Here is a 27,634-nt window from a genome sequence, read left to right on the forward strand (position 1 = left end):
TTCACTAAGATGGCCAGCTAGTCAAAAGTAGAGGAGGCTGATTGGTTGAGTTTAATCCTTGACTGACAGAATTTTTTTATGCAATGAATAAATTTTTGAATCCTGAAATCCATACGTGATGGAAGTTAGCGTACAACTCGCACACAAACATAAACAAACTCCTCATTCATTTGTTGAACCATGCATAGATCTGTACTTTGGAGATCTGTACTTTGGAGACCAGTTGGGCTGACAAGCCATAAAAGTAAAAAAAAAAAATTTTTCATAGATGACTTGAAAGTACAATTTGGTGGCAAAGGCTTAATCATGTGACATTTAAAGTCCAGACTAACAACGTCTTTAGCCTACCTCTTGTACCCCGCTGACGATAGTCAGATGCAACTTTTACATAAGGAATCCATTAATTACAATTTTACATGGGGGGAAAATAAGAAAAAATAACAAAAAATGCGCTCAACCCGAGGGAGATAATCCCCCAATAAAACCCCCTTTTTTCTTAGTCATCTCCAATGCATTTTTTTTTTTTTTTCTATAAAAAAAAAAACGAAAACATGTGTAAGTTGTCTATCCACGGTTTCGTAAAACATTTTTTCACAATTTATTATCAAATTATTTCTATATATACTATTTATTCAAAGGAAATCTACATTAAAGAAGTTACCTCATTTACATTAAAGAAAATCTATTTTAATAATTAGCTCCATGTTATTGATGATTATTAGTAGGGATATGACAAGAGAATATTCTTTTCAGTATTTTGATGTTAGCATAAGGAGTCAGTAAAAAATTGAATCATAAGAAAGTTTTAAAAAATACCCTAGTGACTCCTGAAAATTGACCTTATTTTTATAATTAACAGAAACACCCTCAAACATATGGTCCGATTTCTTATAATACAGAACTAAACCCCTTTTCCTTAGTTGAAAAAAAAATGTGGATTTTACACCAGATGAAAGTCATAGGTTTCAACGACCAAAACGTTGTGCCAATAAAACCCAAGATGAGAATAATTATCCAAACAATCAAAACAATACAAACAACCATCATATTGTTCTGTCTGATATGATTATAATGTAGAAAAAGATAAATTCCATCTTTGTATATGAAATATGAATATTAGCTTATTGCTGGGTTGAGCGTTTTCTTTGTTTGTTTTTTTTACCCCAAACAAGGAACATTGCCACTTTGATGTAGGGGGCTCCTATTAGGGAGACAGGCCACAGGGGTACTAGGTGGGGAGTTGGGCAGCAAGATGTGGGTTCACGTTACACTTGAACTTCTGCATGTCAGTACAGTTGGGGAAGCAGGAACCTGGAAGGGACTTCCAAAGTCTAGCGATTCTGGGGAAGAAACTACAGGAGTAGAAAGCTCTCTTACACCTAGGGATCTCTACTGTGAAGGGGTGTGATTTTGCTGCTTGTCGGGTTTGGCGGGGGTATTTATGTCGAGGGGGTACAGGTGCTTGTAGTTCGTCGGAACATTCACCATTGAAGTACTTGTAGAAAAGGCAGAGGGATGCTACATTACGTCAATGGGACAGAGGCTGAAGCTTGGATGACAGTTCAATACCTATTAGGTTGGCGACTCTCTTTTGAACCTTGTCTAGGAGTGAGAGACTAGTAGCAGATGCACCAGCCCAAATATGACAACAATACTCCATACATGGGCGAATGGTGGCCTTGTAGAGGTACAGGATACTTTCTGGCATTAGTAGCTTTCTAGCACGGTTGAGAGAACCCATCTTTTTCGCAACAGTCCTGGCAATGCTCTCAATGTAATTGTTCCAACTTATGTTTCCTGTGAACATTAGGTCGAGGAGTTTAAAAGATGTGCTTTCAGATAAAGAGTCTTTGGCCATTTCTATTAGTGGTAGAGAAGGTTTCTTGTAGTTATTGAAGGAAACAAGTTTAGTCTTGGCAGCATTAAATGTGACCGTCAATTTTTGTCTCCATTCCACTACAGATTGGAGGTCATCTTCTAGTGTTTCTGCCATTTCTTTAGATATGTGTTCATTTGTTTTCCTGTTGTGTTTGTTATAGAGCGTGGTATCATCAGCATATATACCAATCTCACAGACAATTTTGTCAGGGAGGTAATTTATGAATATGAGGAATAATAGAGGTCCAAGGATAGACCCCTGAGACACTCCCGCATTTATATCATATTGTTAAGATATACGAACATCGAGGACAACCTGGATTTTTCTCTTATCTAAGAAGGATTTAATTATGTTATGTATTCTTCCAGTGATACCATATGATCTGATTTTCCTGAGAAGATCTTCATGCCATACCCTGTCAAAAACCTTAGATATATCTAGAGCTACCGCTCTACCCCCCCCCCCTGCTTTGTCAAGTGAATGGTATATATGCTCAGAGATTACAGTTAGAATGTCTGCTGTGGAACAGGCTCTCCTAAATCCATATTGTTGGTTGGTCAGAAGTTTAGCATTTGTAAGGTGATGGACTAGAGCTTGGTTAATTTTGGACTCAAATATTTTGGCAAAAAGTGGAGGAGGCTAATGGGGTGGTAATTTACTGGGTCAGTCCTTTTGCCAGAATTTTTGAAAACTGGTACCACAGAAGCAGTTTTCCAGCAGGCAGAAAAGCAAGATTCATTAAGGCATTTGTTGTAAAGTTTGGAGAGGATTGGAACTACTTCGGCGGAGCACTTTTTAAATGGCACAGCCGGGATGAGATCAGGTCCACATGCTTTTGAAGTGTCAAGATTTTTTATGATAGCATGCACCTGAGAAGGGGTGATTTTCAGATCGTCTAGTATGGCGTCTGTCTGCAAAGGAAAGTCCAGGAAAGGGTGGTTAGCAGGGTCCAGTGTGGAGTTGGAGGCAAACCGACTGGCAAGCATGTTAGCCTTCTCGGTTGCTGAGCAAACAGCTTCATGATTGTTGGATAGTGGGGGAATTGTTGATTGGCCATTATTTACTACACTGTTGTAGATTTTCCAGAAGTTTAGTCACATATTATTTAATATACACCAAATATCCTGACTTTTAGGATTTTCTTGAAAGTGGACCACTTATTGGATTTATGGAATCATAAAACATATCCATATTCGTCTATGAAAATTAAATGGGAGGGGGGGGGCATGTTTCATAGCTTAAAGGGGAAATAACTCTCATAGCTTAAATAAAGCTTACTTCTGTTTTTAAATGCAACTGATGTCAACTGATAATGATTAAAAATTAAGTATAAATAAATTAAGTCAACTTTAAATAATATTTCTAAACCAAACAATTAAAACAATTCTGTTACTAATAATTAGGGCTATGACAAGAGCATATTCTTTTCATTATTTTGACTCTCTAGTGTATATCCGACACAGTTAATCAATCGAGAACCACATCATTCTATTTAAAATATATATAAGATTTTAACTGATATATATATATATACTCGAGTCAAACTACTGAAAAGAATATTCTCTTGTCATATCCCTACTAATAACCATCAATAACATGGAGCTAATTATTAAAATAGATTTTCTTTAATGTAAATGAGGTAACTTCTTTAATGTAGATTTCCTTTGAATAAATAGTATATATAGAAATTATGCTGGAATATAAGTGTATAAAAGTTTGTTTTCATTATGAAAATTAATTTGTGAAACTGTATCTTTTGTACATATTAATCAAATTGTACAGGAATGCGACTTTCTTATAATAGATGAAACTGTAGTTTCTTTTTCTTTTTTTTCTTTTTTTTTGGGGGGGTACTATTGTCATTTTTTATGTTGTTTTCAGAACGGTTATTCTAATATAATCATTGACCTTAAGGTCCATCCTGTCAAACTCTGGAATCTGTATGAAATTTTAATTGTGTGATTTCTCTCCGCAGGTGACGTACAAACTTTTTATGGAGGTGGGACTTTTTGAAACATTCCGCATTCCATTGAAAGAATTCATCTGTTACTTCCATGCATTAGAACTCGGATATCGGAACAAACCATGTAAGTGATTAACTTCCTTCTTTCCTCGTTAACGGATAATACGCAGCACCTAATTTAAGGAGGAACAAAATATTAAAATTTTGTCCCCTTTCTTTTTCATTTTTTTTTTTTATTAAATTATCTTTTCCTTAGTGAAATAAATTAGTGTAACATTGTGCATATGAGAACGGCGGAAAATGTCAGCAGCAGCAGTGAAGGATAGCCAGTATGCGAAGAGATTATCAGGAGCAGCAGCGAAGGATAGCCAGTATGCGAAGAGATTATTAGCAGCAGCAGCGAAGGATAGCCAGTATGCGAAGAGATTATCAGCAGCAGCAGTAGCCAAAAAACTGCATATGCAAATTAGGAAGTGTGTGCGAGAAAAAGAAAAAACAGGAGAAAATATGCAACATGTGCTCGAGGCAGAAACAAAGTGGACGTTGAAGAGAATGGACGTATAAAGTGAAGACAGGAAATGACCATCGTGGGGTTGGAGAGAAAAAATGTACACTGGGTGAGATTGACGACGGTGAAAGACATTTAAGTGTTGCTGAAAGCAAAGGTAATAAAAACGTTTTGTAAAAAAAGAAAAAATGCCAACCCATATTTTTATTCATTTCTTTCATTTGTACGTTATATGATGTTACATTAGAAATCGACGTTATAAGTTTTATGTGTATGCATTTTATATTAATTCATAGGGAGGTGACGCTGGTCAAGTGGTTAACGATACAGACTGATAACCTGGGTGTCTCAAGTTCGAATCTAATTTGTCCCACAAAAATCACTTTCACTTAAGATGTTGGTAACCTTCACGCAGTTCCTCCTGTAATCTCCAATGTCTTTCTAGTAATAATTCTGACTAGAAAAATATCAGGGAAACCAATGCCAACAATAGAATTTTCGGATTCCTATGACGATGATGATGATTAATTGCTTGGATTCTTCAGATTACTGTTCTCATCTTGAGTGCTATTTTCACGTTTCAATCCAAGTAACCTCTGACCTTCTTCAGGTATATCTTGTCAAAGTCAAGAATCTTTCTGTTGAACTTGGGAATCTGCAGTTTTGAAATTTTGAATGGAACCATTTAATCCACAGATGTAGCATGCTCTCGTTCCATCAGCCATGACTGAGTTGAAGTTCTAAGTAATTCACGGTTGTATTTAGTGTCGCCTGCACTGAGGATTGAACCTTCAACGTCCAGTAGAGTGAATTTTACTGAGTTGGACAAGATATACCTGAAGAAGGTCGGAGGTTACATTGACCGAAATATTGTAACAATAATACTCAAAATGAGAACAGTAGTCAAAATTATCCAGGCAGAATGAATTATCAATCCTCATCTCAAAAATTTCAAAATATAACTGTTGTGGTCCTGCTTAGGGGGTCACAACATTAAGGTGAAAGAGTCCTGGTGTTCACTATGAGCAGTTAAACTGCATGTGTGCTCTTTCGCTCGGCGGCCAAAATGTCTGGCTTACATAGTACCGGACGGATCTATACAATCATCCATATAGGGGTGTTAACTACCCCAGAACAATGACATATTACTTTTATTTTTTTAATTTAAAAGTGATCGATGAAATTATCTGTCATATCATTAAATATGCGGTTGTAATTTAAAGGAAATAATTAAAAAAATTTTTTTTTTTTTTTTTTACAAGGAAGTCACCACTTATCAAGGCTCGGGGGCCACTCGAGGATAAGGGTTATTGCGTGTACAGTAATCCATGGAATAATATCGTAGTAATCGTTAGTAATGGAGATCTGATAAAGTGTCTTACTTAAGGGGGCGGTTCATCAGGAACTTGTTTATGTTGGGCTTGAAGACATCCAAGTTGTAGTCAGGTGGGAAACAGGCAAACAGAAGAGTTCTACAGGCGTTAGGAAAGAAGCTTTGTTCATGAAATCTGCATTTTGATTTAGGCACAGATACATTTGATTAATGAATTATGAAAATATTCAGTTTTATCTTCGATACACAGTTGATTGGCCAAATAATTTCATAAACAAGTGCATTGCGGCCGGAGGGGATTACTTCGAGTTAAAATGGTTAAGTATTGAATAAAGAATTTATTTTATTTTTTCTTCAGTCTAATAGTGTTATTAATTCCAGGGTGATTGGCCTCAAAGAGAAATATTATACGTCTGATCGCATTAACTGTTGTATCAAAGTTATATCTGATGTGTTTGCGTGGTTGATGCGAATATCAAAAAAAGACTTAGTCATATTTTCGAAAGTATTATTTCACATAGTTAAAATTGAAATTTTTAGAAAACCAAGTAATGCTGTATAATTTTTTATTGAATAAAAGAAATTTTTTAAAAATTAATTTTCCATTATTTTTTTTTTTTACTGAGACTTTAGGTCGTACCCACCCTCATCAAAGAAGACTTTATTTTTTTTGCTTCATTTTAGTAGTGTTACTAATTCCAGGGCAATTGGTGATGGGAGAAAAAATTATGCTTCTACACTATTGGAACAAATTTTCGGAAATCATAAAATTGAATTTCACATGAAAACAATGGTATCTTCATATTCCTCATATTTTTAAGATGATTATATCCAAAAATTACGAAAATCGATAAGGTAGAAAATTATTTATTAAAGAAAATAAAAAATAGAATTTGATGAAAACGATCATAAAACACAGGCAAATTCAAAAGGGGGGTAATTTTCTGTTTGGGTTTAAAACAAGATGGCGGAAAATTTTCACCTGCTAACAAAATTAAAGTTTTGTTTAATATTCAGTAATATTCAACTGAATAAATAATTAATAAATAATTCAATAATATTCAAGTAATTTCGACTGCATAATTTGGAAGCTACCATTGTAACTTATTAGAATTGACAAAAAAAATCAGTTTAAACCATTGTTTTTTTATCTGAAAACTCTATTTATCGACTACAAAATCTTGTACCAATTCTGTAGAAGCACCGAAAAAATTGTATGTCCGATCTCATTGGCTGTTGTATCAGAGTTCAATCTGATGTGTTTACGTGGTTGATGCGAATATCAAATATGAATTAGTTGCATCCTTTAAAGTCTTATTTTGTAAGGTTAAATTTAAAAATTTTAGAAAACCAAGCATTATTTTTTTTTCAAAAAAAACAAAACATTTCTAAGCATTTTCTCTTTTCAAAAAAAAAAAAAACATTTCTAAGCATTTTCTCTTTTCAAAAAAAAAACATTTCTAAGCATTTTCTTTTAAAAAAACATTTCTAAGCATTTTCTTTTAAAAAAAAACATTTCTAAGCATTTTCTTTTAAAAAAAACATTTCTAAGCATTTTCTTTTAAAAAAAACATTTCTAAGCATTTTCTTTTAAAAAAAACATTTCTAAGCATTTTCTTTTAAAAAAAACATTTCTAAGCATTTTCTTTTAAACAAAAACATTTCTAAGCATTTTCTTTTAAACAAAAACATTTCTAAGCATTTTCTTTTAAAAAAACCATTTCTAAGCATTTTCTTTTAAAAAAACCATTTCTAAGCATTTTCTTTTAAAAAAAAAACATTTCTAAGCATTTTCTCTTTTCAAAAAAAAAAAACATTTCTAAGCATTTTCTTTTAAAAAAAAAACATTTCTAAGCATTTTCTTTAAAAAAAAAAACATTTCTAAGCATTTTCTTTAAAAAAAAAACATTTCTAAGCATTATTCTTTCCAAAAAAAACATTTCTAAGCATTATTTTTTTTTCAAAAAGCATTTCTAACCATTATTTTTTTTTTTTTTCAAAAAAATAAATTTCTAAGCATTATTTTTCTTTAAAAAAAACATTTCTAAGCATTATTTAAAAAAAAAATTTCTAAGTATTTTTTTTTTTTTTCAAAAAAAACATTTCTAAGCATTATTTTTTTTTTTTTCGGAAAAACTTTTCAAAGCTTTTTTTTCAAAAACCATTTTTTTTTTTTTCAAAAAACTTTTCTAAGCATTATTTTATTTTTTTTTTTTTTAACTTTTGTAAGCCTTATTTTTTTTTTTTTTTCAAAAATCTTTAAACATTGATTAAAATTTTATACATTAACATGCACCAGATATTCAATTAAAAACAAAACAAAAAAATATCTGGACCTGTTGAAATGCAACAGAATGAGAAATATATTGAATCAACAAATATGTTTTGATATAGCTGATATTTTTCTGGATAGCGTAAAAAAAAAAAAGAAGTTTCTTGGACAGAAAAACCAATAACATGTAGCAAATATTAGTTTAACATTTCTATGAAATTAGTGTCCATTGCAATTTAAAAATAGAACTGACCCAAATAAGATCAATTTAATAAGTAATAATAAACCCGAGCCTTCTCTCTCTTTCTACTCGTATGCAAATCACCTCCTACAACCTCTTTTTATTTGTTACTAAGAATAAACTATGCATACTATGTGAAGAATTTCTGAAGCTGTAGACCTTTTTTTATCCATGGTTTTATAGTGTTGTGGAAAGGATGGTTTAAATCATCTATATTATTTCTCTTTGTCGGTTTCACTTTTTTTTTTTTCTATGAAACTACTGGGACGATCTGGCCGAAGTTTTATTTTATATGGACCTTTATTATGACAAGGTGCAGCGAACTAAGTATTATGGTATCCGTTTTATGCGCAGTTAGGGATTAAGAGATTAATTACAGCACCACCACATGTACTCTAGAAGTTTTCTCAGAAACTACTGGACCATTCTACCTAAAATTATGTATGGACCTTTCTTATGATAAAATGCAACAAACTAAATATTTTAGTAGCTACACATTAGGGATAAATATTTAATGCAAAACTAAGTGTAAATTTAACCATATTCAACCATCAATTTGGCATGAAATACTCATTCTTAGTGAATAGGCTATAACTGGTGCGTGTTTTTACTGGGTTGGAAACTCTAGTCCAGTTATATTTCTCTACTAGGTTGGCATTAATTTATACATCAAGGTGGAGTGTTTTCCTACAGCACTTGGATGGGTGATCATTTAGGAATACCAGGAACTTACGAGGTTCAATGATGCTTAACATGGAAAGCATTAGGAAAAAAAATTTTCATAGTTGCTATCTCTCAAGTATATGTGGAAGTGATCTTGCTTGGTTGCTGCGTTGAGATTGGCATTAAAAGATGTCAAAATTTATTTTCCTCTCTTGAACTAAACAAATCATTTGGATAATTCATTAAAAAAAAATTAATTTGAAGTTTGTTCAAAATCTTACTTTCTTTTTAAATAAAAATAAAACCATAGTATTAACTATTAGAGTAGACTAGACTCTCAAGCCTTAGTAGGGCAATTTATCTAGTAGGTAAACTCTATATTCCCTGGTTTCTACCAGATCAGACTGTCTAAAAATTTCTTACCTAAAATGCACCAAACATTAATGCGGTTGTCCCCCCCCTTGCAAAACTCAATCATGTTCTGCAAAGTTAAAAACAATTTTCCTATACAAAAAAAAAACACAATGAAAATTTGACCATGTAAAGAACTTGAAACAAAACTTTTTCTAAAATTATTGAATTCGGCGTTAAGTAATCCAAAAAGAATGCCATAAAACAAAATAACCCTAACCTCCTCTGTTTATTTCAGTATTGTTTCTATGCATCTTAGAATTCCTCCTTGCAACTGAACTTAACCAGATATGCTGTTGGTAATTGCTCAACTTTTGCTTGATTATAATTTTTTTAATACATGCTTGTTCAGAGGTTATCCATTGTCTCCCAAGAAAGTGATACCAACTGATAAAATAGAAATAAAACTTTCTTCAAAAATGGATTTCTTGTTTCTAAAAAAAAATTTGGATATTTTATGTCTAAAATTTGAAATTTTGAAAATGCTTTTTCCATTTCTGAATATACCTTGTTTTTTATATATAAGCATATATATATAGATTTTTTTTCCATCATTATTTCCAGATCACAACCGAGTTCATGCGACTGATGTGTTGCATGGTGTCTATTATTTAACAACACAACGCATCCCGGGTTTCCAACAATGCTCCATCGATCTATTTAATAGACACGGATCCTCCAGTGAATCAGGTTATTTGGAACGTTTTATTTCTTGACCTTCTCCCTCTCTAACCTCTGTCCACTCCTATCTCCTTTCCTCTCTCTCCCCTAACCCAATCCCCCCTTGTCCTCCCCTCTTTCTACTCCTCTCCCCTCTTTCTGCTCCCCCTTTCCTTCCCCTCTCTTCCTCTTTCTCCTTCCCCTCTCTTCCTCTTTCTCCTTCCCCTCTCTTCCTCTTTCTCCTTCCCCTCTCTTCCTCTTTCTCCTTCCCCTCTCTTCCTCTTTCTCCTTCCCCTCTCTTCCTCTTTCTCCTTCCCCTCTCTTCCTCTTTCTCCTTCCCCTCTCTTCTTCTTTCTCCTTCCCCTCTCTTCTTCTTTCTCCTTCCCCTCTCTTCTTCTTTCTCCTTCCCCTCTCTTCTTCTTTCTCCTTCCCCTCTCTTCCTCTTTCTCCTTCCCCTCTCTTCCTCTTTCTCCTTCCCCTCTCTTCCTCTTTCTCCTTCCCCTCTCTTCCTCTTTCTCCTCCCCCTCTCTTTCTCCTCCCCCTCTCTTTCTCCTCCCCCTCTCTTTCTCCTCCCCCTCTCTTTCTCCTCCCCCTCTCTTTCTCCTCCCCCTCTCTTTCTCCTCCCCCTCTCTTTCTCCTCCGCCTCTCTTTCTCCTCCGCCTCTCTTTCTCCTCCGCCTCTCTTTCTCCTCCGCCTCTCTTTCTCCTCCGCCTCTCTTTCTCCTCCGCCTCTCTTTCTCCTCCGCCTCTCTTTCTCCTCCGCCTCTCTTTCTCCTCCGCCTCTCTTTCTCCTCCGCCTCTCTTTCTCCTCCGCCTCTCTTTCTCCTCCGCCTCTCTTTCTCCTCCGCCTCTCTTTCTCCTCCGCCTCTCTTTCTCCTCCGCCTCTCTTTCTCCTCCGCCTCTCTTTCTCCTCCGCCTCTCTTTCTCCTCCGCCTCCCTTTTCCTCTTTCTCCTCCGCCTCCCTTTTCCTCTTTCTCCTCCTCCTCCTCTCTTTCTCCTCCTCCTCCTCTCTTTCTCCTCCTCCTCCTCTCTTTCTCCTCTCTTCTCCTCTCTCTCCTCCTCCCTCTCCTCCCTCCTCCTCCCTCTCTTTCTCCTCCTCCTCCTCCTCTCTCTTTCTCCTCCTCCTCCTCCTCTCTCTTTCTCCTCCTCCTCCTCCTCTCTCTTTCTCCTCCTCCTCCTCCTCTCTCTTTCTCCTCCTCCTCCTCCTCTCTCTTTCTCCTCCTCCTCCTCCTCTCTCTTTCTCCTCCTCCTCCTCTCTCTCTCTTTCTCCTCCTCCTCCTCTCTCTCTCTCCTCCTCCTCCTCTCTCTCTCTCTTTCTCCTCCTCCTCCTCTCTCTCTTTCTCCTCCTCCTCCTCCTCCTTCTCCTCTTTCTTCTCCTCCTCCTCCTCCTCTCTTTCTTCTCCTCCTCTCTTTCTTCTCCTCCTCTCTTTCTTCTCCTCCTCTCTTTCTTCTCCTCCTCTCTCTTTCTTCTCCTCCTCTCTCTTTCTTCTCCTCCTCCTCCTCCTCCTCCTCTCTCCTCCCTCTCCTCCTCCTCTCTCCTCCCTCTCCTCCTCCTCTCTCCTCCCTCTCCTCTTTCTCCTCTTTCTCCTCCCCTTTCCCCTTCTATTTTCCCCTCTCTCTCCTTCCATAGAAATGGCTTCAATGCTTATTTAGAATTACACCTAATAAAAAAAACACCTTACACTCATTAGTCCCTATCCTCGAGTTGCCTTCAAGCCTTGATAAATGGTAACTCCCTTGTTTAAAAATATATTTTAAAAAAAAAACAAATTAATAAACATAATACACATGGATTTTATGTAAACTGTTGCTGTAATAATTTTTTTTTTTAAATGATGAGGGCAACCTTTTGTCTCGTGAGATAATGGCGTTCTGCATCTAGTCTGATGCACTAGCTACAGTTCAAAGCTGGAGTTATCTCTCCAGATGAAATGATAACGAGACCTAGGTTAGCCCAGTTACCAGGGTCTCCCTCTCAACGTTGTAGGCAAAGTCTGACAGAAAAGCAAGCAAATACGGTCAAAGTACTCGGAAAGGTGTGACAGTGCTTCTGCTTGCTTCACCGTCCGCCTATCGGGACTAAAAAAAACGCATATTTTTGTCAGGATTTACTTAGCTTTTGCCTTTTCCAAGTCATCCACAAGGCACTGCAGCAGCAGCACTGCAGCAGTGCAGCATTTGCCCATAACTGATGAAAATTTGAAAATATTTTCAATTTTGACGAAAATAACGACAATCCTCATCGTAGTTATGATTGTATCGAAATAAAAGCGAAATTTGTGAGTTCGTCTTTAAAACGACTCGAGCGAAAGAGAATTATTTTAAATTTGTACAATTACGAAATTCGCATTTGCGAATTTCGTAATTGTACAAATTTAAAATAATTCTCTTTAAAGATATATATATAAACTAGGACAGGAATTCCGGGTTAGTAAGAGGAATGTTTTTATAGCAATGCAATTTTTTATTTTTTTTATCTGACATCATTTGCTACGAACTTCGAGTTGCCTGTGTCAATTCATCAAAAACTTACATTGACCAAGGGAGACAATCACTTAAATAGAAGGAATAAATTATCTTCCTTGCATTAACATTGACATTTTTCAGTGCTTCTTTATAATGATCCTTCCCCGTTCACATATCACCACTTTATTTATTTTTTGATATTTCAATTCATTGATGTGGTTATTTCAAATAGTCAAACTTATTGTCCATGTATTTCAATAGCAAACAGGCATTTTTTTTTCTTTTTTAATTTAAGTTGCCTTGATTCTTGTTCAAGATTCCCCTTTATATTAAAAAAAATAAATAAATTTTTTAAAATCTGTATGATGTACGTACCCGTGATGAAACGAAAATATAATTTTCCAAAAATATGTAAGTTAATCAAGTAGTGTTATTTTCATAAAGAAAATCATAGTTAAGCAATTAACGGGAATTAGTTTGCATAACTCTAGTATGAAGTATTTTTAGTTATCTCCCTTTGATTCTCGAATTTTTTTTTTTTTACAGCAGAGGAAACAGTCACTTTTTTAACACTCATAAAATTTGATTTTCTTATTTAAAAATAAATCTGTTTGATCAATTTATGCGATTTTTGGAATATGATATTTTCGTTTTATCACAATTATGTACATCATACATATTTTTCTTTATTTTCGTTTTTAAATATAAGATTCTGGACACAAGTTTCAGCCATGTTCAATACAAAAGAAAATCGATCAACATTTTTTTTTTTATTACTGAAAGCAACTCAAGGATATGGGCTAAAGAGATAAAATAAGTGTACTTTGAAAGATGAAGAATATTATGAGAGTATTGAAAATCATTAATGAAATTAACTAAATTTGATTACTATTAAGAACAGTTTATGACAAGAATATTTTTGAAAAAAACTGTTGTAATCTGCATGAAAGCATCCCTATGGTAATGTGTTTCACAGATGGAAAGTCTTTACAAAAAAGCCCTTTTGAAGTATTCAGATGACTGTTCTCATCTTGAGTGTTATTTTAATAACATTTTGGTCGATGTAACCACCAACCTTCTTCAGGTGTATCTTGTTGAACTCTGGCATCTTTCTCTCAAAGCGGGTTCTTCTATCATGCTAAAAAACTACTCTCATCTGAAAGTATCCTGTACCTCTACAAGGCCATCATTCACCCATACATGGAGTGTTGTTACCACATCTGGGCTGGTGCATCTATCACTAGTCTCTCTCTCTTGGATGGGGGTTCAAAAAGAGTCTTCAATCTAATAGGTCCCACTTTGTCAACTTTGTTGCATCTTTGTATCTGTTTTACAAGTAATTTAATAGAATATGCTCTGATGAACTCGTTGCACTTGTGATCCCTTGATGTACATATCCCCGATCACCCGAAAAATCTGTATATTGTGCATATCTGTGACGAAACGAAAATATCATATTCCAAAAACCACGTAAATTGATCCACTAGTTTTATTTTTAAACTAGCAAGGAGAGAGCAGGGAGGGAGGGGGGGGGGCTTTTCCGGTCATAAAATATGCTTAAATATATTTTATCTCATGCAGATTTCGTATTCATTATTACAGAGCCAATTTTCTAGTGATTATTATATGTGCCTAATATGTATTATTTTCAACCTGATAAAGACCCATAAAAGAATGGTCCGTAAAAACTTAAAGCCCTTGGCGCTGCTCTGCAACTTTTAGTTTCGGAGGAGATAGTTTGAAAATATGGAGACACAGACAGACAGACATATAGCCTTTTATATATTAAATTTTCTCTATAAAAAATAAAACTACTAGAACAATCTATATGATTTTTGGAATACAATATTTTTGTTTTATCACAGGTGAGTATATCATACAGATTTTTCTTTATTTTTGTTTGTATTATTATTCATCGGACTACTGTTCTCATGTGTCATTTTCACAATGTTACGGTCGATATAACCTCCGACCTTCTCCAGGTGTATCTTGTTGAACTCAGGAATGTTTCTGTCGAATTCGGGAATTTGGACGGAATTTTGAGCAAAACCCTTTTACTTCACAGGGGTAGTGTGCTCTTGTTCTGTCAGCCATGACTGTATAGAGGTCCAAAGTAATTCGCAATTGTATTTTTCGGTCGCCCACACTGAGGATTAAACCTTCAACCTTCAGGAGAATATCACTTTTACAATTGATTTCTTCTAGTACTCTAACCACTGCACCACGGTTCCATGCATAACAGCAATAGCGTAAAAAGCCATTTTTGTTGTTTATTATGGAGTGAATTCTCTACAAGAACCAATAATTTATCTGTAATTTTATAAATGACAGAATTTCCAAAATAGGTGTTTACAAAAGCAGGAAGGGGGGGGGTGATCATCTAGATGTAAAAAAAAATTTTTTTGGTGTGCCGTTGTAGTCTATTATAGAAGCCATGTCATGGTCTACACGTGTAATGATGTCATCTATTATGGTTCATTTTCTGGTATGCACACCTTTTAAACCAGGCATGTCAAACTCAATGTACTGTCAGAGCCATATGAGTCGATTTTTATTGTCATGGGAGCTGCAAAAGTTGAACACGTTAAATAAACATTTTTGCTATTTTTTTAATTTATTTTTTTTAATTTAGAAATATACAGACAAACTCGTACATAGTGTACAGTCTTTACCTCATTTTTAAAGGGAGATATTCCTCAAAATTCAATATAAACTGTCTAACTTTCAATTTAAATAAAGGATGGCAGTACACACGTGATAAAAAATATTATTTTAAAAACATAAAAACTACACATTAGAATAAAGGAACTTTAGTTAATTCTTGTAGTTCTGTGCATCCATACAAAAAAACATTTAGGCTAAATTATTATTATTTAGCTTAGATGCGTTATTTTTTATAAAACTTTATTTGACCAAAAATTATCTCCTCCCACTTCTACTATGCCAAAATATACCAAACTCCAGCCAATGAGTTGTGAGAAAAGCACATCATTATGGGCTGCATGTTTGACATGCCTGCTTTAAACAGTGTTGCACATTTTATGCAATTCTTTGCATGATCATCAAACTTTCAACATTCACAAATAGTTGGGTCAGTCTTGTAGCTCAAAGCAGTCTTCAGTTCTGCATTCAGGCGGTTGAGTGTTTTCCACTGGACCCTGTGTGATTCTGAGTTAGAAGAGAATGGTTCAAAATGGCAGATTTCCATGCCATTGAGGGAGGGGGGTACATTCTTTAGTTGTCTGGCTACAACTGCAGTCTGGTCTCTTCCTGAGATGGTTTTAGGGGTGTGGTACTATCGCCTCCCCGAGAGGGTTACTTGGTTGATGAACGTCTTGGGCACGCAACCAGCTTCCCGGGGAATAAATGATAATATCCAACGATATCCAACGATAGACACATGTTGGAAACATCAACGAAAACGGGTCGATCCGTCGTCGGCTATAACTGTCTGGCATGGGTCGCATTATGTCTGGTCATTGCAGGCATCTTTCCATCGTCAGCATTAATGGCATGCTGAAATCGAATACTTGTATAAAAATAGTGACAAATGCATTTTTATAAAAATATATATAATTTATTTAAGATTTAACAATTAGGAGCACATTTAGTCGACCAATCACATATAGCACGCCAAGCCTCAACTGTTTTAAAACAATGAAATTATATTTCATTTCTCTCTTTCTTCAATGAAAGAGAGAGAAAAGGAGTGAATCAGAGAAATAGAGAAAGGAAGAGAGAGAGGATGAGAGAGAATGATGCGTTTCACACAATGATTTGTTTTTCAAAATTATAATGTCAACATTGTGAATTCATAAACATATGCCAATCTTCAAATGCGACAGTTTTAACCTTTAAGAAAAATGTGTCCGCATTGAATATGTGTGTGTGGGTGTGTTTGCCTCCATATAAGTGCAGGCCAAGTTAGACACAAGGTTCATTAATATAGAAGCCCTTAGCTCCCTCAAAAGGAGCTATGTCATTGTGCCACAGGGGCTGAATATGACTGAGGAAGCTTCATCTTGGATTCATACATTAAAAATCGATCTGCATGATTGCTTTTCCTCCAAACTTAATGAGGCCATTATTTTACAGCGGGTGATCGCAAAGAAATATATTTTTCTTTTTCAAGTTTTAAATGTAAAGTGAACAGATATTTTGCTTCTCAACTCCCCATTTGATTGTCCCTGTAGATATGGTCCCTAATTCAAAGTATCCCTTTGTGTCTATCTCTGCCCTCATGGGCAGTTAAGTACAAAAAAATGTCTCTAATGTAATTTCTGTTTGTTTTTTAGAATCCGATTCAACCGATAACAGATGTGGGCATACCCATCGAGCACGGAATGATCTAGACGACAGCTACGGCATCATGGGAGCCAATTTCCCAGCGTTAGAGTTGATGGCTCTTTACACTGCTGCTGCTATGCATGACTACGATCACCCAGGTCGAACCAATGCCTTTTTGGTAGCAACGCACGCTCCACAGGTAAACAATTTTTCTTAATTTTTCTTCTTTGCCTTTCAAAGCGATTTTAATGAGAAAAGTAAAATATCAGGATTTAGGAAGAGCCTGGAAATGCACTTACATATATATATATATATATGTATTTTTTTTTTAATAATAATTCTATTTGGTATCAGTTATCTTCCCCTGGAAGTTAGGAAGTGTTTTCTCCTCTAGAACTGAATAGTTGCCCCATGTTTTGGGACATGTAGTACAAACACACATGCACACACAAATATATGTACATATATTCATTGTTTATTTACTTCTATATAAAATAGTTATCCAGACATGTTTCATCATATATATATGGCTTATCAGCATGGCTGGCTATGCCGGAGCTGTGTTTTCTACACGCACACACAATATTCCTGACCTCCACTCATGCAAATACTTTGGTTTGTCACATGTATTCGCCCAAATTCAGCATATAATAGTTTTTAATTCCCTTCATTCAATATTAAAATTATTTTTTTAAAAATTCCACATTTATTTAAGCTCAATAAAAATGGAGTTTAGTTTTCAGGGCATATATATCATTAGTAAATAATTCCTATACCACAAGTATATTTATATAACATCATATATGTATACACACACACACACACAATGTTTCATCTTCATTTAAGTGAGCTTGTGTCTGTGTGTGCGGAATGGTCTCTACCAAACTAATCTGTCAATTCTTTTGGTCTACAGACTTGAAACTTGATAGGGGATTCAGACCTGTGGAACAAATTCAATGTATTTTTATAGCCAATACATACAACCAATAAAATAATATGAAAGTTATATAAATATACTTGTGGTATTGGAATTGTTTATTAACAATATATATACTAGGGGTAGGCTGTGTGAAGGCCTATCTGAAAATACAGGAATGCAATCTCATTTTGGATGCATTTTGGGATAAGAATTTTTTTAAAAATAGCCATTTTTAGCGATTAGCACCCAAAAAAAACTTCAAATTATAATTTAAAAAAAAAAAAATTGTAAATTCTTTCTCCTCCTTTGCACACACTCACCCTTAGAATTATTTTTTAATGACTTGTGTAGCAAGAACTTATCATGAATAGCTTTGAAAAAAATTTCACATTGAAAATCCCACCAAAAAAATTAAGTAAAAAATCAAAATTGATGATTTTTTTCAGTAAATTTGTATACGTTATTGCAGTAACTGCCCACTTGTTGATTTCATTTCAGCTCTTGTGATTGGGTTACATCAAGGAAAACACTGCATAATCATTTTGAGCAGTATTTAGTTCCATTAATAAGGCTGCATAGGGTACATCTTATTTGAAGAGCCTGAAAAAACAAAAAAAAAAAATCAACTTAAATATTTGTACTTGGTGATACAACATACTACGATGCATCTATCATGATATTTTTGTTGTGCTGCAATATTATATGATGTGATGCTTTTATCAGACCAAGATGACAAACACAGAAGGTATTTTGATGCACTGAGCAACATTTGGTAGCGGCTTTATGAGTAGAAATGCTGTGATTGATCACATGGACAAACTGGCTCATCACTATTTCAGCCAATCTAAATAGAAAGAAATCCAAACAAAAGGGGCAGTCAGAAAAGCCACTAAAGGAATGGAGGGAAACCACCTTCACTATTCATTTGAAAGGAGATTTCCCCATAAGTAGTCTTCTTGACATTGGTAAAGATATGAGTGAACTGAGCAATCAAGAGAGAGTTTTTTTTTACTGTGATCAAAGAAACGAGAAAATATGTTGTTTGAGTGTAAAAATAGACAGTGAGTGGGTCGAGGAGCAATTACGTTTGATGGAGCAAGAAAGGGATTCGAAGAATGGTCTGGTAATGCCGCTGGAGGACAACTGTGATGTTGGTAATAATGAAGTCATTCAAGACTTATCAATTAATCGTTCGGGTCTTGTCAGAGTCTCGTTGGATGACATGGCCACTCAAACAGATAATGTGGATTTGATGTTCTTACCAGATATCAGAAAGTCATGTGATTGCCTGCCTTCTGTGAAAATCACAATTGTTGCTGTTAGTGTGAACTGTAATGTGTCGACGAAAATGGCTATTCTAGCCTTCAAACTTGTATGTGGACATTTCTACAGACATACATACTATCTTTCTAATAAATTATTGTTGAAACGATGCTGCAATTAAATTTAACTTTTAAAATCCTATTAAAAAAATAATTTAATTAAAAAAAAAAGATTTTTTTTTTTTTTTTTTTAATTAAAAAAAATGTTTTCCTAACTTTTACTTTCTTCATCACATTCATTTAATTTTCAATCATTTTAGATTTTTTTTTAAACATTTCACGTGAAAGCTCCCAATACAGTTCTTGTAATGCATTGGTTATGAAATTGATCGATATTTTATTTTTTCAATTATTTATTCTAATAAAACAAAATCCTTTAAATCCTTTGTTTTTTTTTCTTTTTGAACAGGCTGTTATGTACAATGACCGTTCGGTATTAGAAAATTACCATGCAGCGTCTGCCTGGGGACTTTTATTACAAGACGAGAGATACAACTTTCTTTGCGGCTTAGACAAAGCAGAATTCAAACGGTTCCGCTTTTTGGTTATTGAAGCCATTTTGGCTACAGATTTGAAAAGACATTTTGAAATTTTAGCTCTTTTTAATGCAAAGGTAAGCAGATTTTTTTTCTTTTTCTCCTTTTCCTTTCTCTTTTCATTCTTTTTACCCTTTTATTTGTTTTTTTTTCCTCATCTTTTCTTTTTTATTTTTTTCATTTTTTATTTTTTATATTTTTCATTTTTTATTTTTTTCATTTTTTGTTTTTTTACTTTTTTGTTTTTGTTTTCTTTTCGTTTTTCATTTTCTTTTTTCTCGTTTTCTATATTTCCTTTTCTCTTTCTTTCCTTTTACATGTTTTCTTTGTCATTTCTTATACTTTTTTTTTACTTTTTCTTTTTCCTTTCCTTTTTCTTTTTCCTTTCCTTTTTCTTTTTCCTTTCCTTTTTCTTTTTCGTTTTACTTTTTTCTTTTTCTTTCTTTTTAACAAAGGAGTTACTACTTACCAATGTCTGCAGGCCATTCGAGGATGAGAGTTAACAAGTGAACAGTAGTCATTGGAACAATTTTGTAGTAATCGTTAGTAGTGGAAATTTGATAAATTGGATTACTTAAGGTGACTGCTCAACAAGAACTTGTTTATATTGGACTTGAAGATGACCATCAGCTGGAAAGCAGGGAAATGGAAAGAGTTCCACAGGCATGCAGTTCTTAGAAAGAAGCTTTGTTTATGGAATCTACGTTTAGGTTTATGCACAGATAAAGAGCGAGGGGAAATTATTGATAGTGGTTTCAGCTAATGTTTTTCATAAAAATTTTTGCGAGGGAGGACCATAGATTGGAGCTCAGACGAGCACTTACCATGAAAGTAACGATAAAGCAGAGACATGCTTGTAACATCTCTTCTGTTGGAAATAGGTTGCAAGGAAGAGAAAAGGGCATCCTACACTAGACTATAAAGTCTATGTTGAACTCTGTCAAGGCAGGGTAAGAGCTTCTAGCAGCTCCTTCCCAGATGTGGCAACAGTACTCCATCCTTGGATGTACTTGGCTCTTATACAGGTAGAGAATTGCATCTACTAGAGTGATAGAATGATCCCACCATTTTTCCTGCAGCCTTGGCAACAGATTTGCTGTACATATTCCATTTCAGATCAGGAGATCCATTTCAGATCAGGAGATCCATTTCAGATCAGGAGTAAAGTTTCTATTTTCGTTTTTCATTTCCTTTTCTCTTTTTTTCCTTTTCTTTCGACATGTGATAATTTGAGACTTTATTTGCAGTTATTTTCACTCCAACTAAAAAAAAAATCCATTTTTGTTATGCGTTGCAGGTAAATCATGAAGAAGGCACCGGGATTGAATGGAACTCTGAGGCCGATCGACTGCTCGTCATGCAAATGGTGATCAAATTAACGGACATCAATGGACCAGCCAAGAAGCGAGAGTTACATATTGACTGGACACGGCGCATATCAGAAGAATTCTATGAACAGGTACAAAACAAATAGCATTTTTGGTCACATTTCTCGTGTCGTTGTTTATTCATTGGCCTTGATCGTCCAGTTGTGATCTTCATCAGAGTTTCGGTTACTTGATTTCAATTTTGACTCTGGCCATAGTGTCAAGTATTATTTTTTTACTGAAATATAAGGACTACTGTGCTAGACACCATATTTTTCTAAGGTAATCTCAGTAGAGAGTTCACACTACATTTAAATTTCTATATGATTGTATTGTTGGGGAAACAATGCAGCAAGGGCATTCGATACAGGTACAAAACAAATAACATTGTCCACGTGTGAACTTGTGGTTGTTCAATCACCGTGATCGTCCAGTTATGGCCTTCATCTGTGTGATTCTGCTACTTGCTTTTTATACTGGCTGTAGTGTCAAGTATGTTCGGTTTTTGTTTTTTTTAACAGAAGTATAAGGGCTACTATGATAAGGACCATATTTATAGGAGGCAACCTGGATGGGAAATTGGGCCACAAGATGTTTATTCACATTACATTTAAAGTGTAATAATCCAAGATGAACGCCTAGCGTATCAATGTTGTCTGTAGCTTTATAAAACTAGACACTTTTAATAAGATGTTTTGGTGCAAGTTCAGAATTCAACCTAATTAAAAATTACAGAAAAATCATCATGGAACAATGTCATATTCCAAAAATCATATATTAAGTAGTTATTTTTTATTTTTATTTTTTTTTAACTAAGAAAATCAAATTTTATGACAAAGCAAAAACTATATTTTGATTCGCTATGGTTAACAAATAAAGGGGAGACAATGCAATTCGAACTACTGAGATCAAAATCAGCATTGTAATGGCTACAATTTACTATTAAAATCACTAAAACTCGTAAAAAAAATGATTTTCTTAATAAAAAAAAGACTACTTCATTAATTTATGATTTTTGGAATATGGCATTTTCATTTCATAATGAGTACATACATCAAAGATTTTTCTGTATTTTTAATTTGGTTGAATTCTGGATAAAAGCCGATGTTATGCTGGAAACATCGGAAAGTTATGCTGATCGAAAGTACCGTCTATTGATGGTTTAAACTATTCAGTGATTCACTCACATCTGCCGCTGTAGAATTGTTTTTTTGTTTACTTGCCTCCCCATTAGGGCAGAGTTAGACACAAGGTCGATTTTTAATGTGAGGGAAAAGCAGCTCCCCAAAAAGGGGCACTCTGGTTAGTAACAAAAATAAAAATGTATCAGTCATGAAAGATCTCTCCTCCACCAACCAAGACCAAAAAAGTGCAGCATTAGAACAGATACTACACTTTGAGAGATTAAATCTTTTATTCAGACTAAAAATACAATGTAATTCAGTGTGAACAAAAACTTAGGCACAAGGCCAACTCGAAAGGGGAGAAAATGAGGGTTGTTGGTCATCCTTGTCACTCCAGAACTAAACAAAAGTTTCTCTTAACTAGTATCTTCTCCCACCATAATACCGCATTTACCCTTTCGTACTGTGGGGGGGGGCGTCCTAAACACAGTTGTTTAAAACAATTTTATAGACGTGTAAAAACAAAAAAGATGAGACAATAATTCATTTGTGTCGAGGACAGGGGAAGAAAAAATACGAAAGTGGTTAGTAGGACTCTCCCAATCCCGTCTAGTTGATAGACCGCCTGTTCCACTTCAGTTTGTAAAGGAACCTGATGTCCTGCAAGACAGTCTCTAAGTGAAAGTGCCCTCTAGTTGGGACGAAATGGAGAAAAAAAAATAGGTGGGTGACAGGGGGGGGGTAGTGATTGATTTCTTTCTCTCCAAGTTGGGTGAAATTTAGAGGGAGGGGTGAAAAGAAAAATAGCAGTTAGGAGAGGGTGGGGATCTTGAAGACTTCCTAGTTACAGAGGGACGGAGCACTCACTCCTCTAGCTAAGAGGCTAAAAATTCGATTACACTTGACAAAACTGCGCGTTCCACACATAGGCGGGGAGCACGTATTCAAATATGGCTCCTTTTATACACACAGACTTGCTATGTGTATCCATATATACTGCACGATGCAACCTTCTTCTATCACATCTGATCTTCACCCTTAGTTGGTGTTTAAAGAAAGCGATCAGATCCTGATCAGAAAATGATACCCCCTCTCGGCCACCTTGCAGTCGCGATGTCCAAATCACCATTCTCGCCACGGCCAGGATTGTAATGTAGACCATTTGTCTTTCCCAATTCCACAGCGGCCTCATGTTGTCAACGACATTGGATATGGTAATCAGGCAAGGATGCTTGGGTCAATGCAAGCTGTCATCTCACTGACATACAACCAGTACCGGTGGAATTCACAGCAATCAAAGAAAGCGTGATCAGTCGTTTCTACGGCTGTTGTTCTGCAACGGGGACAAGCAGGCGACTCCAAAAAAGCAGAACTTCATTGTACATTGTTGAGGAGGAAGTGAATTTCAGGCAATCGCTACATTAGAGAGAACTGAGTTGTTCAGATGACTCTAACCTGGCACCTAACTCCACGCGGAACGGATCTCACTCTGGTGCCAACCCAAACGCGCGCATAGCAAGTCGTCGGTACCCCCCTCACTAGATCCTTGTGGAGTTTCCTACAGGTAGCAGTCTCAAGGTCACTGGACCTTGGTAGTCATTTTAGCATGGCTTGGCACTCTTTTAGGAAGGCAGATTCTCCCCGCGGCCTGCAACGACTCTCGATAGAGAAATCAAAAACGAGGTCGGGAAAGGCAGCAATAACGCGGGGTGCCACGGTTGATCTTCTTGCAAATAGTGGCTCAGGAAGACTAGCCTCTAAGCATCTCAATGACACTTCAAGTCCGGTATTCCTAAGCCTCCTTCACACGGACGTTGAATACAGACCTGTCTGCTCATCCAGTGTCTTCCTTTGTCCCAAAGAAACAAGGACAAGAGTTCAACGAGAGCTTTTAGGTGTTGGCCAGGCAAGGGAAGTACGGCCAGTCTGTAAAGGATGAGAGGGAAGACGTACGTGGCACACACCTCATCTCTACCCTTTAAGAAAAGTTTCCTAGGAAGCCATGAGTTGATCACAGCCTCCACCCTTGACTGTACCTCTGACCAATTTTTTTTGAACAGGAGACCTGGTCCGAATCACACACCAAGGATCTGAACTAGTGCAGAGAGAGATGTGTAATAGATAGTTCTTTTCAAACACAACTTGGGAGATGCATTATTCTGATGAGAACATACAACTCCTTTAGAAAGGGTTTATGATAAAATTATTTTACAAAACGAAGACAAAAACACATTACCTTGCGGTTGAAATGACGATGAAGACAAAGGCTTACAAACAACATGAAGACATTTATTCCAGCTGGTGATGAGAATGGTGGGAATTTGATGCCTTTTAGATTTCTACATTGTTTTTTCTTCCTTTTTGCCTCGCTTCCGAAAGGGGCTTAGGCTAACTCAACTGAACTCTACTCTGTAACTGATCTGAACTGATTTTAAACCTTAACTTAACTGAATATATTGAATCTATCTATCTTTCTTTGTGACGTCAGAACGTGCTTACACGTGAATGTTTTTTTCACATGGACTCCAACACATTTTTGGCAACACAAAGACATTCATTAATTTCCATCGTCCGATTCTACCTCTCTAACCTAACTTTGTTTTTATAGTTATTTCTAACTACAATGGTTAATTCTCTACATCCCTAAAATCACATCTAAATAGCAATATGTATTCTTTTTAACTTTTGATCACTGAGTTCGATTCTAGCATTCTCTTTTAGTCTATATATCTGTGAAAGTGTCTGTCTGTGTACGCAATAAATCTGTCAATTTTCAGTCTACAGACTCTAAATTTGATATACAGGGTATTGAGATTTGGGAAAATCTTTGTAATCCGTTTTTGGACAGAAATTTGGCTGTTAAGAGGACAAAGTTCAACGATTTGACCTTTGAGAACTCTACCAAACTCCTCCACCAATTTTGGGTATAAACACTTAAAATTTTAGATATAGGTTCCTTGGACATGGATCTAACTTAATAGCTCGATTTGAGCCCAAAACAATAAATGTTAAGGGGTCATAATAGGGATCAAAGTTTTTTTAAATTTGATCTCTGCGGTCTCTACCAAATTACTCAGACAATTTCTGGTCTAAACATTTGAAAGTTTACATAAAGAGTATTCAGAGATAGGGCAAGCTTTTTAATCGGTTTGGGTTGAAAATTTGAGCTACCAGTATCTATGTATGTATGTTTGCATGTCTGCCTAAAACTTTCGACAGAGGCGACGGATTTTCACAAGATCAGTATCGTTTTGAAGCTCAACCCTTCAGATGACAAATATTGAAAAATTTGCTAAAAACATTTTCTTTACCCTCAACTGAGCACTTTTCTACAGGGAGGGGTCGCTTTTTTCATCGATATTTTCGAAAGTCATCTCCTCTTTTTGATTGTCTAGCCTTAATTTAAACCTACGTCACTTCCGGTTTGGCGGTGGTCGTAACAGCAAAGATGTCAGTTGTTTTTCCCCATTCTTTTCCTCCTTGTTACTACCACTTTTTTTTTTTTTGCTCAACACACACCTCCAAACACCCGGGCACCGCCGGGCTGAAATGCTAGTAAATATTATTTTTGATCTTATTTACCTCGTTTCTCTAATTTTATTTACCTCGTTTCTCTAATTTTATTTACCTCGTTTCTCTAATTTTATTTACCTCGTTTCTCTAATTTTATTTACCTCGTTTCTCTAATTTTATTTACCTCGTTTCTCTAATTTTATTTACCTCGTTTCTCTAATTTTATTTACCTCGTTTCTCTAATCTTATTTACCTCGTTTCTCTAATCTTATTTACCTCGTTTCTCTAATCTTATTTACCTCGTTTCTCTAATCTTATTTACCTCGTTTCTCTAATCTTATTTACCTCGTTTCTCTAATCTTATTTACCTCGTTTCTCTAATCTTATTTACCTCGTTTCTCTAATCTTATTTACCTCGTTTCTCTAATCTTATTTACCTCGTTTCTCTAATCTTATTTACCTCGTTTCTCTAATCTTATTTACCTCGTTTCTCTAATCTTATTTACCTCGTTTCTCTAATCTTATTTACCTCGTTTCTCTAATTTTATTTACCTCGTTTCTCTAATTGCCGGGATCTGTTCCATCAAATACGTACGTCATAAAGATTTTTCTGTATTTTCTGTAGTTTTGTTTTTTAAAATTAGGTTGAATTCTACAAAAGAACCTAACTATTCTCTTTTTAGGGAGATGAAGAAGCGAGATTAGGAATGCCTATATCTCCCTACATGGATAGGCGGAATGGTCAACTTGCTAAACTGCAGGAGTCTTTCATTAATCATTTGGTTGCTCCACTCTGCAACAGCATGGTCTCTGCTGGCCTTGTGCCAGGGACTTGGGCAGATGTGGAAGATGACGGTAAGTTTTGCCTTTTTTTTTTTTTTTTTTTTTTTTTTTTTTTGAAAACAAAAAAAAAATCCTTGCCAAAAAAATGTCATATAAAAAAGAAATTCTAAACTATGTTTATCATAAAATGGTGATTTTACACGCAGATACTCATATGAACCAAAATGTTTCTGAGAACAAACTGGAAATGACTGAAATAGTTTACAAGTTCAAAACTACAAAAAAAAAAAAACATACAAACTGCACTAAAGACGACACTAAAGCATACAAATGCAAAACCAGGTTGGAATTACGGTAAAAAAATTTTTAAAAAGTTGCTTCTTGTCCAGAATTTCCTCTATATTAAAAAAAATAAAGAAGAATCTAATGTATATATGATGAAACAAAAATTATCATATTCCAAAAATCACGTAAACCAAGTAGTTTTATTTTTGTAAAGAAAATCCAATTTTGAATGATTAATTAAAATTTGTACACATGCAAAAAAAATTTCACAAATTTGAATTATTGTTGAGTCATCTTTCTATATTTCTGGAAATTGTTTTGAAAATGGCGGGTAAGACAATTGCTGCTCAGTTACTAATAAAATTTGATTTTCTTATTTAAAAATAAAACTACTTGAATAATTTGTGCGAGTTTTGGAATATGATTTTTCTTTTTACTGCTTAATCATCCCAAACAAGGCACAGTACCAATTGGATGTAAGGGGCTACTATTTGAAATCAAATTTGCAGGGACACTATATAGGGAATTAAACAGCAAGCTGTCTGCTCACATTACACGTGAATGAAAATTTAAGACAACATATATAGTTAAAATATTTTCAAATATTGTACTGCTATTTTATTTTCTTAAAATTAATCATCCCGAGAAAGTCTTGAAATAATCAAGTCTTCAAACACTTTTCATGTTATTGTCTTGACGTTTGACACTTCTTGTTTTTGACAATCTTTTGGACGAGTTTTGTGGTGAGAATTGATATATCCTTAGCATGGGGCTTATGGCGTATGCTTTGACCTCTCTTTCAGGTGGATCTACCAATCAGTAGTTATGGTTTAATCAACCAATCATATTCTTGTAAAGAGGAATTACCCTGATGTACTTATATTCTTTTTATCATCCATCAATTTTGTACACATACCTGGTACTACCAGATCAGGCTGTCTATTGGCTTCCTGAGACGAAATGCACCTACATCGATTTTCTGTTTTTGTTTTCTATTCTCTTTTGTAAAACTTAATTATGTTCTGCAAAAACAAAAACAACAGGCCCCTTCCCTTCTCTTTTCTTTTTCCTTCCCTACTTCCCAACCCCGTCAGTGGGGCATT

At 35.2% G+C, this 27,634-nt stretch overlaps 1 protein-coding gene across 3 annotated transcripts in view; it reads left to right on the top strand.

Annotated features, from left to right (window-relative positions):
* LOC145241354 (cGMP-inhibited 3',5'-cyclic phosphodiesterase 3A-like) overlaps window positions 1-27,634 on the top strand; it is a 436,871-nt gene that overhangs the window by 401,011 nt on the left and 8,226 nt on the right. For all 3 annotated transcript variants that reach the window (XM_080104223.1, XM_080104224.1, XM_080104225.1), the window contains exons 5-10: window positions 3,855-3,966; window positions 9,835-9,960; window positions 16,691-16,881; window positions 19,333-19,536; window positions 20,757-20,918; window positions 26,147-26,318. In XM_080104223.1, coding sequence (XP_079960349.1) covers window positions 3,855-3,966; window positions 9,835-9,960; window positions 16,691-16,881; window positions 19,333-19,536; window positions 20,757-20,918; window positions 26,147-26,318 — 967 coding nt within the window. The remainder of the gene's footprint in view (window positions 1-3,854; window positions 3,967-9,834; window positions 9,961-16,690; window positions 16,882-19,332; window positions 19,537-20,756; window positions 20,919-26,146; window positions 26,319-27,634) is intronic.

This window comes from Euprymna scolopes, chromosome 20 (assembly GCF_053919585.1).
Source record: "Euprymna scolopes isolate OS-2025 chromosome 20, ASM5391958v1, whole genome shotgun sequence".
In the NCBI taxonomy this organism is placed as follows: Eukaryota; Metazoa; Mollusca; class Cephalopoda; order Sepiida; family Sepiolidae; genus Euprymna; species Euprymna scolopes.